This window comes from Lontra canadensis, unplaced genomic scaffold (assembly GCF_010015895.1).
Source record: "Lontra canadensis isolate GAN:19392208 unplaced genomic scaffold, GSC_riverotter_1.0 scaffold14, whole genome shotgun sequence".
In the NCBI taxonomy this organism is placed as follows: domain Eukaryota; kingdom Metazoa; phylum Chordata; class Mammalia; order Carnivora; family Mustelidae; genus Lontra; species Lontra canadensis.
In genome coordinates this window covers 16,931,796-16,945,174 of record NW_022631008.1, presented here as the reverse complement: position 1 = coordinate 16,945,174, position 13,379 = coordinate 16,931,796, and the positions used below count along the sequence as shown (strand labels likewise).

Genomic DNA, 13,379 nt, shown 5'->3' with positions numbered 1-13,379 from the left:
TATTGATATTCTTGTTTAGGGAGTCGATACAATGCAACAAGGTGGGGGAGAAATACAGAGACTTGTATCTTTTTTTTTTTTTTTAAAGATATTGTTCATTTATTTATTTGACAGACAGAGATCACAAGTAGGCAGAGAGGCAGGCAGAGAGAGAGGAGGAAGCAGGCTCCCTGCTCAGCAGATCCCAGGACCCTGGGATCATGACCTGAGCTGAAGGCAGAGTCTTTAACCCACTGAGCCACCCAGGTGCCCCAGAGACTTGTATCTTAAATGATAAATGCGTATTGATGCTTCTGAGCCTACAGACAATATAGGAGTTTAAGATTAATTCAGACTATCAATTTCTAGATGATTGTTTTTCTGGTATGATTTGTAAGAATATGTTTACTACATGGTCCTGTATCATTGTAAATGGAATTAAAAATTACCTCTACATTGTTTTTCTTTGTCAGTATTAAAATAAAACTATAAAATCTATCCCTATCATTTTCCCCTATCTTACTTCTGTTACTTGATGGCATTCTTTGTCACAATTAAATTGAATTAAATTAATTAAATTATTTGTTTTGTGCATTAGGATTCACAATATCTTAAAATCTCAGGCAGTACAGTGGGAAACCTGGCTTTTTGAAAGCTCTCATTCCTTTGTTTGAGGGTTTAGATGGTGTGGCAAAATTAAAATGTCAGATCTGTGGATTTATTCACTCTTGTAAGCAAGGACAGGCGTGCGGTCAGTTACAGTGAGTCCCCGAGCAGGAGCTGCATTGTTTGGCCTGGGAACGCCACAGCTGGCAATCGTGCCGTTGTTGTAGTTTGTCACTGCCGTGTGTGTTTTGATTGAAGAAAGGCTCCAGCGTGATGTCTGCCACCAGAATCTTGTAGTAATGATGAACAACTACTGACCTCCTTTCGTAATATTTCATTAAAGTTTTTTCCTTATGGCTGTAAAGTTGTGAGCAATACCACACTCCTGCCAGGTAGAGTGCTAAAGGGAGCATTTGTGCAAAAATTGTAAATTTCTCATGGACAAAGTAAAATCAAATTTACTATAAGAAATTCTTTTATAGGAAGCCTTTGCAACTTACAAGGTATGTGCTTCTTCACTGTCTTGCTTTTAATTTGAGCTATCACCAAATTGGTGATACTACATTTTTATTTCCAAAGATCTATCACTGATACATTATTGGTTAGGATTATTGTCAAGGCAGACTGTTTCAGTTAACTTTTAAGCCATGAGTGTTATGCATTCTTATTGAAAGAAGTTTATGGTGGAGATTTAAAATAGTTGAACCTTGACCCTGCTAATTGATTAATGTGCTGCAGTTGTTAGCAGCTCCCTGGCCAAAGTCTGTCTCTCTCTCTCTCTCTCTCTCTTTTTTTTTTTTTTTTTTTAAACTTAAATGGTTCAAAGCATGACTCTCAACAATGAGAGGCTGTAGCTGGACCTAAACTCATTTATTCTATTCAACTTGATGAATTACCTATTAATTAACTCCTTTAACAGTTTAGAGAATATAAATCTGTGGCTAAGATACAATAAAAAAGCAAATGTCTAATAGTTTAGAAGTTAATAATTTAAACAACTCCATTGTTTTTATTTTTAAGAGTTTGACATTATAGCTTACATTTCAGAAAATGTCAGACTCCTTAAATCATATTGAAAGTCACTTTTGAATTGGTAAAATATTCAAATTATAAAATATATTTATAGACTTATAACTTGGTTTAGAGTTCTTTATCTTTGCTAGCTGGAGAGGCTTTTTACAGTGATACTAAGTATTTACAGGTGAATATGGCATTTATTGGAATCTTTAAGTCCATTTTCCTGCATGGAATTCATTCTAATTTGTTTATTTTGATTCAGTAAATAATGTTTTGAAGGTGTAAAAGTCAACTTTAGCTCAGTATCTGAATTACATCAATTTTCATATTTATTGCATCTGAATTGGAGATTATTTCAATATTTAATGGCTTTGGGGACATATTTTATAATTTTGATTTTCTTCACATATATTTCAAGATAGTATGACATGGCACGGATCACTGTTTACTTCTTTACCCTACTTTGTATATATTTATGTTTTTGAATCTTGAATCAACTTTCAAAATATACTTGAAGAGAATAGTCAGCAGTTCTAGGAAATATAATGTGCTGATTGTAGATCAGTTAATAAATGAAACTCAGTTTCACAATTATTGGGGGAAGGTATTAAAAACTTACCATGAAATCTATCCTACGTACAGAAGAATGTGTGTGTATATATATATATTTTTTTACACAGTTTAAAGCATAAGGAAAAGTCGTTTTCCACTAGAAACCCTCCTCACCATCACACCCAAAGTTTAAAAAAATAGAATGTTTTTAGTGCCATGGAAGCCACCTGTTCTTTCTTTTCAAACATGTCTTCTTCATCAGAGGAGATGATTTTTATTTTTAAGATTTTATTTATTTATTTGACAGACAGAGCTCACAAGTAGGCAGAGAGGCAGGCAGAGAGAAACGAGGAAGCAGGCTCCCTGTGAGCAGAGAGCCGGACGTGGGGCTCGATCCCAGGACCCTGGGATCATAACCCGAGCCGAAGGCAGAGACTTAACCCACTGAGCCACCCACGTGCCCTGATTTTTTTTTTTTTTACTTTTACAGTAATCATTCCATTTTCTTATAGTTTTGAGAGTGACCTGTGTATGCTTAAGCGGTAGATTGTTTAGTTTTACATAACTGGTTACTAAGTGCAAACCTATTCCCATTATTGGATGAAGGATCCCAAAAAAAGAGGGACTGAGAGAATCTCTAGAACATTGTCTGTCTTTGGTGTCTCAGAATTTCTAAGCGTTCTTTCTGGGGAAGTCAGTGGGCAAGATCATGAATGTGTCCTGAGCCATGCTTGTCAAAGTCAAAGCCACAGACAGAGTTAAAGGAGACCAGGTGGCTAGATCTCTGGTCCAAAAAGGTTAAAGGCTGCTCTGTGTCTTCTACTTCTGAGTTCATTATGACCCATCTCCTTGCTCTCAGGAACAGGTCCGAGCAGAACAACTTTGGGTTAGGTAATGTGTATCCTCTGCTGATCCACAGCAGAGCTAGGGGAGGAGAATAAGGACATTAGCAGCTCATTCCCCATATATTCTGTTCTCAGATTTAAAACATGGTACAGGAGCAGGGGGATCTTGGTGGTGACAGTCTATCTGTCTCCTGCTCTCACTGCTTCGGTTTGGGTTGGTTGCCTCCCACATTTGATGTACAGGCATTGTTCTGGAATTCCCACTAACTATGCTCCTGGGAATTCTCTTGCCTCTTTTTTTTTAAATTATTTTTCTATTTTTTATTATGTTAGTCACCATACAGTACCTCATTAGTTTTTGATGTAGTGTTCCAAGATTCATTGTTTATGTATAACACCCAGTGCTCCATGCAATATGTGCCCTCCTTAATACCCATCACCAGGCTGACCCATCCTCCCACTCCCCTTCTCTCTAAAACCCTCAGTTTGTTTCTTGGAGTCCACAGTTTCTCATGGTTCGTCTCCCCCTCCGATTTCCCCCAACTCACTTCTCCTCTCCTTCCCTCAGTGTTCTTGTTATTCCTTATGCTCCACAATTAAGTGAAACTATGTAATAATTGACTCTTTCTGTTTGACTTATTTCACTCAGTATAATCTCCTCCAGTCCCATCCATGTTGATGCAAAAGTTGGGTATTCATCATTTCTGATGGCTGAATAATGTTCCATTGTGTATATGGACCACATCTTCTTTATCCATTCGTCTGTTGAAGGGCATCTTGGCTCTTTCCACAGTTTGGCTATTGTGGACACTGCTGCTTTGAACATTGGGGTGCATATGGCCCTTCTTTTCACTACATCTTTGGGGTAAATACCCAGTAGTGCAATTGCCAGGTTATAGGGTAGCTCTATTTTTAATTATTTGAGGAAACTCCATGCTGTTTTCCAGAGTGGTGGTGCCAGCTTGCATTCCCACCAACAGTGTTTCTGCAACCTTGCCAGCCTCTGTCATTCCCTTTCTCTGCAACCTCGCCAGCCTCTGTCATTCCCTGACTTGTTAATTTTAACCATTCTGACTGGTGTGAGGTGGTATCTCATTGTGGTTTTGATTTGTATTTCCCTGATGCCAAGTGATGTGGAGCACTTTTTCATGTGTCTGTTGGCCATCTGGATGTCTTCTTTGCAGTAATGTATGTTCATGTCCTCTGCCCATTTCTTAATTGGATTATTTGTTCTTTGGGTGTTGAGTTTGATAAGTTCTTTATAGATTTTGGATACTAGCCCTTTATCAGATATGTTGTTTGCAAATATCTTCTCCCATTCTGTCAGTTGTCTTTTGATTTTGTTAACTGTTTCCTTTGCTGTGCAGAAGCTTTTGGTCTTGATGAAGTCCCAATAGTTCATTTTTGCCCTTGCTTCCCTTGCCTCTGCGCTGTTTCTTATATTCCATATATGAGTGAAACCATTTAATTGTCTTTCTCTGATAGACTTATTTCACTTAGCACAGTACCCTCCAGTTCCATCCATGTCGATGTAAATGGTAGGTATTCATCCTTTCTGATGGCTGAGTAATATTCCATTGTATATATGAACCACATCTTCTTTATCCATTCATCTGTCGAAGGACATCTTGGCTCCTTCCACACTTTGGCTGTTGTGGACATTGCTGCTATGAATATTGGGATGCATGTGTCCCTTCTTATCACTACATCGGTATCTTTGGGGTAAATACCCAGTAGTGCAATTACTGGGTTGTAGGATAGCTGTATTTTTAACTTCTTGAGGAACCTCCATACTTTTTTCCAGAGTAGCTGTATCAGATTACACATATAAGTGAACTCTTACGGTGTTTGTCTTTCTCTGACTTATTTCACTTAGCATAATATCCTTCAGGTCCCTTCATGTTTTTACAAATGGCAAGGTTTCATTCTTTTTTATGTCCAAGTAATTATTGCATTGTGTGTGTATTCCATTAGAACATTTTCTTTATTCATTCATCTATTGATGGACACGTGGTTGCTTCCATATCTTATCTATTATAAGTAACACTACAGTAAACATAGGGGTGCATACATCTTTTCAAATTAGTGTTTTTGTTTTCTTTGGGTAAATACCCACTAGTGAGGGGCACTTGGGTGGTTCAGTCAGTTGAGCATCTACCTTCGGCTCAGTTCATGATCCCAGGGCCCTGGGATCAAGTCCTACATTGGGCTTCCTGCTCACGGGGATCCTACTTCTCTCTCTCCTCCCTGCTGGTGCTCTCTTTCTCTCTCTCTCAAGTAATTAAATAAATAAATCTTAAAAAAAAAAATACCCACTAGTGGAACTACTGGATCATATGGTATTTCTATTTTTAATTTTTTGAGGTATCTCCATACTGTTTTCTACAGTAGCTGCACCAAACTTACATTCCCACCAACAGTGCGCAAGGGTTCCTTTTTCTCCACATCCTCGCCAACACTTGTGATTTCTTGTCTTTTTGATACTAGCCATTCTGATGGGCGTGAGGTGATATCGCATGGGAGGGGTGATTTGTATTTCCCTGATGACTAGTGATGCTGAACATCTTTTTTTGCTGTCTACCATTTGTATGTCTTCATTGGAAAAATGTCTGTTCAGGTCCTCTGCCCATTTTTTAATGCATTTCAATGCATTAAAAATCAAATCTAGTGGGACCAACATCTGTCAGTATATTTCCTCCCCCCACACTGATTATTTTCCATTGCTATTATTTATTTATCCATATCTAATTTAGAACTAATCTCTCCCTTCAATCTCTCACATTAAAAAAAAAAAACTATTGCTATTTTTACTGGAATTATGTTAAATGAACACATTTAGGGGGCAAAAATGAAAGGTTTATTTAGGACCTGTTAAAGAACATGGTGTGTCTTTCCATTTGATCAGGTTTTCTTTTGTGTCTTTCAGTAGTGTTTGTAAGTTTTCCTCCTTTAGGTCTTACACATTCTTTAAGTTTATTCATTATTTTATCTTTTTAGTTATTATAAATGGGGCATTTTCTTCCATTGCTTCTAACTGGTTTTTGTGTGTGTGAAGACTAATTGACTTCATTATATTTACATACCCCATATTAAATTCTTTTATTATTTATAGTAGTTTTTCATTTCAGTTTGTTCTTTTGGCTTTTCCAAATAAAAAATCATGTCATCTGCAAATAATTTTATCTCCCTTAAAATTTTTATACCTCTGAGATTTATTTTTCTATCAAATGCATTGACTAGAACATCAATACAGTGCTAAATAATAGAAATAAATTAAGGGATTTAATCTTATAATGTTTTTCTTCTTATATCTGTTAATATGATGGCTTGTATGAATAGATTTCCTAATATCCCTGCATTACTAGAACAAAAGTCTTAATGATACTATATTATTCTTTTAATGTGCTTCTGTATTTTACTTAGAGCTTTTTTCATACGTGATGTTGGCGTGTGTTGTATATATTCTCTGTCAGCTTTAGTAGCAATATTATGCTTCATGGAAATAATTGGGAGGTTTCTCTTTTTTATGCTCTGAAACATATGTTTAGTGGCATTCCTCTGTGAAATCGTTAGGGCTTGGAGCTTTTTGTAAGGAGTACTGTGTAACACCATTCTTCTCTCTCTGCTCATTCACCTACCCCATGAAAGCTGGAAGGTACTCTGTCTCTTCTGGGACTCATTTCCTAGAGAATTATCTAATTTTTTCTGAATTTTCAAATGTAATTACATGAGAGTGGAGCAAAGTAGTCTCTCATGATTACTTGAAATATCTTTAATTTTGTTAGCGGTTTCCTTTTTCTTAGGTTGATCTTAACGCTTTTCATTCTTACTTTGATTAAGATTGGCTAGTAGGGGGCACCTGGGTGGCTCAGTGGGTTTAGCCTCTGCCTTTGGCTCAGGTCATGATCTCAGGGTCTTGGAATCGAGCTCGCATCAGGCGCTCTGTTCAGCAGGGCGCCTGCTTCCCCCAACCCCCCACCTGCCTCTCTGCCTACTTGTGTTCTCTGTCAAATAAATAAATAAAATCTTAAAAAAAAAAAATAAAAAAAGATTGGCTAGTAGATGGGGCACCTGGGTGGGCTTAGTGGGTTAAGCCTCTGCCTTCGGCTCAGGTCATGATCTCAGGTCCTGGGATTGAGCCCCCGCGTCCTGGGATCGAGCCCCCGCATCCTGGGATCGAGCCCCGCGTCCTGGGATCTCTGCTAAGCGGAAAGCGTGCTTCCCCCTGCCTTTCTGCCTACTTGTGATCTCTTTCTCTCTGTCAAGTAAATAAAGTCTTTAAAAAAATTAAAAAAAAAAAAAAAAGGTTGGCTAGTAGGTTTATTTATCCCTCACCCAGAGAATCAGCTTTTGATTCATTTATTAATCTCTTCAGTTTACATATTTTATTTTCATTAACTCTTTTGTTTTGTTATTTACTTTCATTCAGCTTTGATATCCTTTTCCTAAATTTATGACTCGGCTGTTTAATTCATTTGTTTTTATTCTTTTTAATTGTTTTAAATATTTAAGGCTGTGAGTGTTCTTCTGAACAGTGGAAAGTATCTGGCTTCTGATATGTGGTACTTTTATTATTCTCTGGCAAGTCTGCAGTTTGAGGTTCATTTTTCTTTGATATAATATTTTTTTTAATAACAGAATTAGGTACCATTTTCAGGAAGTACAGGTCAAACAGTGGTCTCACATGAAAACCTGTTAAGACTTTACTTAAAAAAGAAAAAAAAAAACTTCTGGAGGATAATTAACAGGCTCTCCTCTCACTGAACTATTAAAAATGTGAATTAGAGAAGATTAAATTCATCCACTAAGTAGAGACATAATTAGTATAAAAGATGATAATTTATTAGCTCAAATGTCTTTATTCTTGGAATCCGGTTTTTATTCTGAAAAAGTTTTCTGTGATATTGGATCTCTCCTGAAACATAGGTAAGAGCTATGGAAACATATAAATCTCCTCATTTCCTAAGAGCTGCTAAGGACTTTAATACTAATACTCATTATTGACAACTGAATTCAAATAAAATGATAACTAGTCAAGATTTGGGGTATTCTTGCTATAGAAATTATTTGATGTTCTGGACTTGCTCATGTATGTTTATAAATAATCTAGATGAAGATCATAGTGACTAGTTTAATAGCTTCTTATATAGAAAGATTTTCTTCAATAGATAAATTCCACATGGTCTCTGTGTTGCCTTTTGTCCTGATTAAAATGATACATCATTTTAGGGACAGAGTGGCGGAGTGGGGGAGAGGAGGGAAAAGAGGGAGAACTTACTCTAAATCTATAAGAATACATTCAAGTATGGACTCTTACTAAATTCTTATTTGTTTTATAGCGAATACAAGCTAGCATTCTAAAAGCATTTAACAACCCAACTACTAAAACTGCTGATGAGGATACTAGAAAAAAAGTCAAAGGTATGTTGATTCTCTCACTGTTAAAACTTTCTGCTGAAGAAAATTGTAAGTTTCTTTTCAGGGGAAAAAGAACTGAGCATTTATGTGAACTAATTCTTTAAAGTAGTGGCTTTAAAGGGACAGTGTTCTTACTCCCATGGCTGCCAAGTTAGTCTAGTTAGTCATAGAAAGAAAATTCTAGGATGTGTCCATGTGAACTTTAAAAACTAAAATTAGTATCAAGTATACAGACTGACACTGATACCCTAATGTGAGGTTTCCTAAGGGAGATGTGAAAGGTTGTTGAAAGCAGTAGCCTCACTTGGAAGTTCCATTTCATCATACTGTATCATTTTGCATTTGACCTGTTCTTGGATAAGTCGACTTACGGCTATTATACAGTTTGAACTAGTCAAATGCCTAAGCATTCCAAAGATTCCTGAATGGAAACCAGTTATTGGAGAGAGTACTAAACCAAGCATACCTGTTTACTTTAGTGTCAACTATTCCTCAGCCAAAGTATGAGGCAAAACCAGTGATTATCTAATCAAAGCTGATTATTTATAATTATCAATATTTAAGTGTGGGCTTATATCTAATGATATGAGTGATTTGCTTTGTCTTAACTATATATTCAGTCTTCAGATATTAACTAGTGGTAATATGAAGTCATCATTTTTAGAAGGTGTTCAAAATATTATTTATATTTTATTTATTTTCTTATCTATTTTTTTGTCATTATATATATACTGCAGGTCTATAACTCATAAAATGATTGTACATGCCCAAACTATATACAGTTAAGGGTTCAAGATATTTTTAAATTATAGTTGACACACAATGTTACATTAGTTTCATGTGAAGGATTCAAGATTTTTTAAAATGTGGATTCTCATGTATGCTTTGGTTTTTTTGTTTGTTTTGAGATAGTGCCATCTACTGTATGTACTGTATATAACTGCCCAGTTTTGCTTTTCATTCAGTTTTGTGTGATCTTTTCTATTTTTAATCCCTTGTACAGTTTTCTTAATGAAACATCTTAGTTTGCTGTAACTTCTAGTAATTGTTATATTAAAGATGTTTAATGATATGTCTAGCTATGAGTTGGCTGTGACATTCAGTGCTTCAGATAATATTTTAAAATGATTTTAAATGTTGTTTGTATTAAATTTGAAATTAGAGATCCAAAAAGGATTGAAGTTTGAAGGAGGAGTGAAGTTTGTTAATATATATTTTTTGTCATAATTTACTGTGGAAAGTTTTAAACCTCTATTAAAGTAGGGAGAATAGTATGACGGAGCTTCATGTACTCCTCACCCCTCTTAAACTACATAGAAGTCATGGCATGTTATGTTTTACCTATGTTCTCCTAACCCATGATTATTTTGAAGCAGATCACAGGCATAATTTTCTTTGATTTATAAATATTTCCCAAACAGAATAATTTTACCATTTTAAACTGAATATACACAAACACACATACATATATAAATGTTATATATATATGTATATATTATATATATAAATGAGTTACTAATTGCCCAAATTAATTCTTTACACTATGCTATGTTTACTTGTCTTTTACTACTCTGTTGTTTCCATAGTTATTGCCTAGGCATCGGTAACCCTAAAAGCATAATCTTCTTTTTCATTCCCCCCGTCTACCTCTACGTTAGTCACAGAGGCTTTAAAGGGTTTAATGGGAGCAGTTGAGCTATAAACAATGGTTATTGGTCTACTTTTCTTGCCTCAAGTTTAAGAACAGTTCATCATTTCTTGGAATCTACTGTAGCTGGTATTCAAATTTTCTCTACAGAATTATAAAGGAGAAAGACATTATATAGTATGATGTATGTACATCATACAAAGAAGTATATTATTAATGTAGTACTGGACATCTATCTTCAGATTTCTTTTAAGTCAACAGAGAAAAAGCATGTTACATTGTTAGGTTGATGGCTGACTTTTTTTGCATTAAAAAGTATTATTTTTACAGCATATGGAAGAGAAGGTGTGAAAATGAACTTCATAGATCGGATCTTTATTGGTGAATTAACTAGCACAGTCATGTGTGAAGAATGTGCAAATGTAGGTGCTTTGGAATTCACTTCAACATGGAATAGATTACAGTGATATCATTTTTTGTTTTCTTTCACATATAGTCATCAGCATTTATTTTTGTTTGTGACAGATGACTACCTAGTAGTTTTCAAAAGTCATTAGAATATCTCCTTCACTCCCAGAGGAGAAACATAATTTATAATTTTTTTAAGTGTTATTTTTCCTCTCGGCAAGCCTGTGAAGTTCTTTTAGCTTATTTTAATGTGCTGGAATGTGTTAGCTACTTGTTTGGATTGAAATGAAAGAGAAACTTATGGGAAGGGAGTAACTATGTTCTATAACTATGCATTGCCCTAAAATTTGATTCTAATAGAAATAATTTAAGGTAGTAACATAACTTAGGGTTATCTACCACATTTTATTTAAAGTTTACATTTATGGAACTTGAAGTTTTGTTTAAAGTAGACTCACCTTTGAATGTAATGATAATTTTTATTTTGAATGCCATCTGTACTTTTAACAACTTAAAACACATAAACATTTTTTATAGGTTTTCAATTACTTGGTAAAAGTATTTCTGAAAGCATATGGCTTGGAGTATGATAGGTATAAACTTTTGTTAGATTTTCCTGTCCCAGATTATGGAGTACCTTTCTTTTCCTCTGTAGTCTTATAAAATCAGGATTATATGTTACATCCCCTTCTAGCCTGTCATGTTGAAGCACAGCATTTGTCAACATGACATTACTTAAATTTCTAGTATTCTCAACATAGAACTTGATTTTTCGCTCACATGCTAGAGAGAATCCTTTTAAACAGAGTTCACCTAAAGAATCTGCAAAACACAGTCAAGCACTCTGGCTTTTTTTTTTTTTTTTTTTATGTTTCTATTTGATTTACATTGTGGCATGTAATTTAGTTAATCAGTTTTATTAAACACAGTTTATTTTGAAGTTACTTTGAATATTCTAAGTTAGTCGTATTGGCAATATTATAAATTTCAGCTGGGTTGCATTTATTAGGTTTTGGGATATCTTGTTTTGATTAACAGTATGTGCTGCTCTACCCAATTAAAATCATGGTTTATTCCAGGGATGTTTTTTAACTTGAAATTCTAAGTTGCCTGGGAAGTTTGATTTCTTTAAGACTTTATAAAACTCCATTGTCTATATTAGAACTCTAACTGAATTTCTCAATATGTTTTCTTTTTAAGATCTCCTCAGTGAACGATCCTTTTATTGATATTTCACTTCCTATAATAGAAGAAAGGGTAAGGAGAAACTTAATGAGTCTTCTGTGAAGGCATTTATTCATTCATATACTTAGATATTTGTTGAGCATATGATCACATTATCTGAGAGTCTTTTTTTAATACGATAATGGAGTTCATATACTGTATTTGATACTGGGATTCATGTATATATGCATAAATTATGATATAGTTCTTACTCTCAGGGACTTCAAACTGTTATGTATTATAGTTTGAGAATTAATGTTAAGGAAATTATCTAATTTCAAATGAGCTAGAAATCTTAAAAAGTAGATGATATCCAGAATTTATTTCCTAAAGAAGTTTTGTGTTATGTACATGACATCTATATAGGTTTCAAAACCTGTACTTTTGGGAAGAATGAGTAAATGTAGACGTTTGCAGGCGACAGATAATGGTCAATACAGTGACACTGTTACTATAGAAAATACTCCTCAACCCAGAGCCACCAAGAACCAGTCTTCATCTGAAGATAAGGTAAGATTATATGCATTTGTGAGACATCTTTTTAAAAAACTTTTTAATAAAAAAAGTTTCAAAAACACACAAAAGTAGAGAAGGTAGTATAATAAATTCCCATGTACCCATTTCTCAGATTCACAGTTATCAGATCATGGCTAATCATATTTTATCTGTAGCTGTCCCACATTCTCCCCTTCCCCATCTCAGATTCTTTTGAAATAATTCTGATATAAAAGATACTTTTTTGAAGACATAACCACAGCACATTATCCTAACTGAAAAATATTAACAACTTTTAATACTGCCAACATCCAGTCATTATTTAAATTTTTGTAGTTGTCTCATAAATACCTTTTTTGTTTTTGCTTTTTAATGTGTACTTGAATTTAGGATCTATAAAAGATCTATAGGGGCGCCTGTGTGGCTCAGTCATTAGGCGTCTGCCTTCAGCTCGGGTCATGATCCCAGGCTCCTGGGATCAAGCCCTGCATTGGGCTCCCTGCTTGGAGGGAAGCCTGCTTCTCCCTCTCCCACTCCCCCTGCTTGTGTTCCCTCTCTCACTGTGTCGCTCTCTGTCAAATAAATAAAATCTTTAAAAAGTAAAAAAAAAATCTATCGACTGCAGTTGATTGCCATCTCTTAATCACATGTCTCTTATATCTCTTTTATTTTTTATTTTTATTTTTTAAAGATTTTATTTATTTATTCATGAGAGACAGAGAGAGGGAGAGGGAGAAGCATGCTCCCAAGCAGAGGGCATTTGTTGAAGAAATCAGGTCATTTTTTTTTTTTCCCTATAATTTCTCACATTCCCACATTCAGTAGTAATTTATTTTGCTATTGCATTTCCATGGTGTTAATAGGTTTCTTTAGTCCCTTTATTTCCTCTCTAAGGCAGTTCAATCTAAAAACCTAACTAGGCTCAAGTTTTATTATTTATTTGACTTTTGGCAAGAAAACATTTGTTTAAAATTTCATTTATTTTGAGGGAGAGAGAGAGACTCCAAGCCCAGCGTGGAGCCCCATGTGGGCTCATTCTCCGAACCCTGACATCATGACCTGAGCTGAAATCAAGAGTCGTATGCTCAACTGGCTGAGACACCCAGGCACCCCTTAGCAAGAAAACTTTCAGCTGGTGGTGTATGCTTCCACCAAGGAGACACACATGATGTTTGATGTCTAATCTT

The 13,379-nt window shown here is 35.1% G+C and overlaps 1 protein-coding gene across 7 annotated transcripts in view; it reads left to right on the top strand.

Annotated features, from left to right (window-relative positions):
* The window catches only part of USP45 (ubiquitin specific peptidase 45), a 67,791-nt gene that overhangs the window by 44,730 nt on the left and 9,682 nt on the right, over positions 1 to 13,379 (top strand). For 4 of the 7 annotated variants that reach the window (XM_032858193.1, XM_032858190.1, XM_032858192.1 and 1 more), the window contains exons 10-13: positions 8,339 to 8,420; positions 10,396 to 10,487; positions 11,674 to 11,730; positions 12,064 to 12,207. In XM_032858193.1, the coding sequence (XP_032714084.1) occupies positions 8,339 to 8,420; positions 10,396 to 10,487; positions 11,674 to 11,730; positions 12,064 to 12,207 (375 nt within the window). Of the gene's footprint in view, positions 1 to 8,338; positions 8,421 to 10,395; positions 10,488 to 11,673; positions 11,731 to 12,063; positions 12,208 to 13,379 lie in introns of those variants that run through there. The other 3 variants (XM_032858195.1, XM_032858196.1, XM_032858197.1) reach the window with 3 other exon arrangements.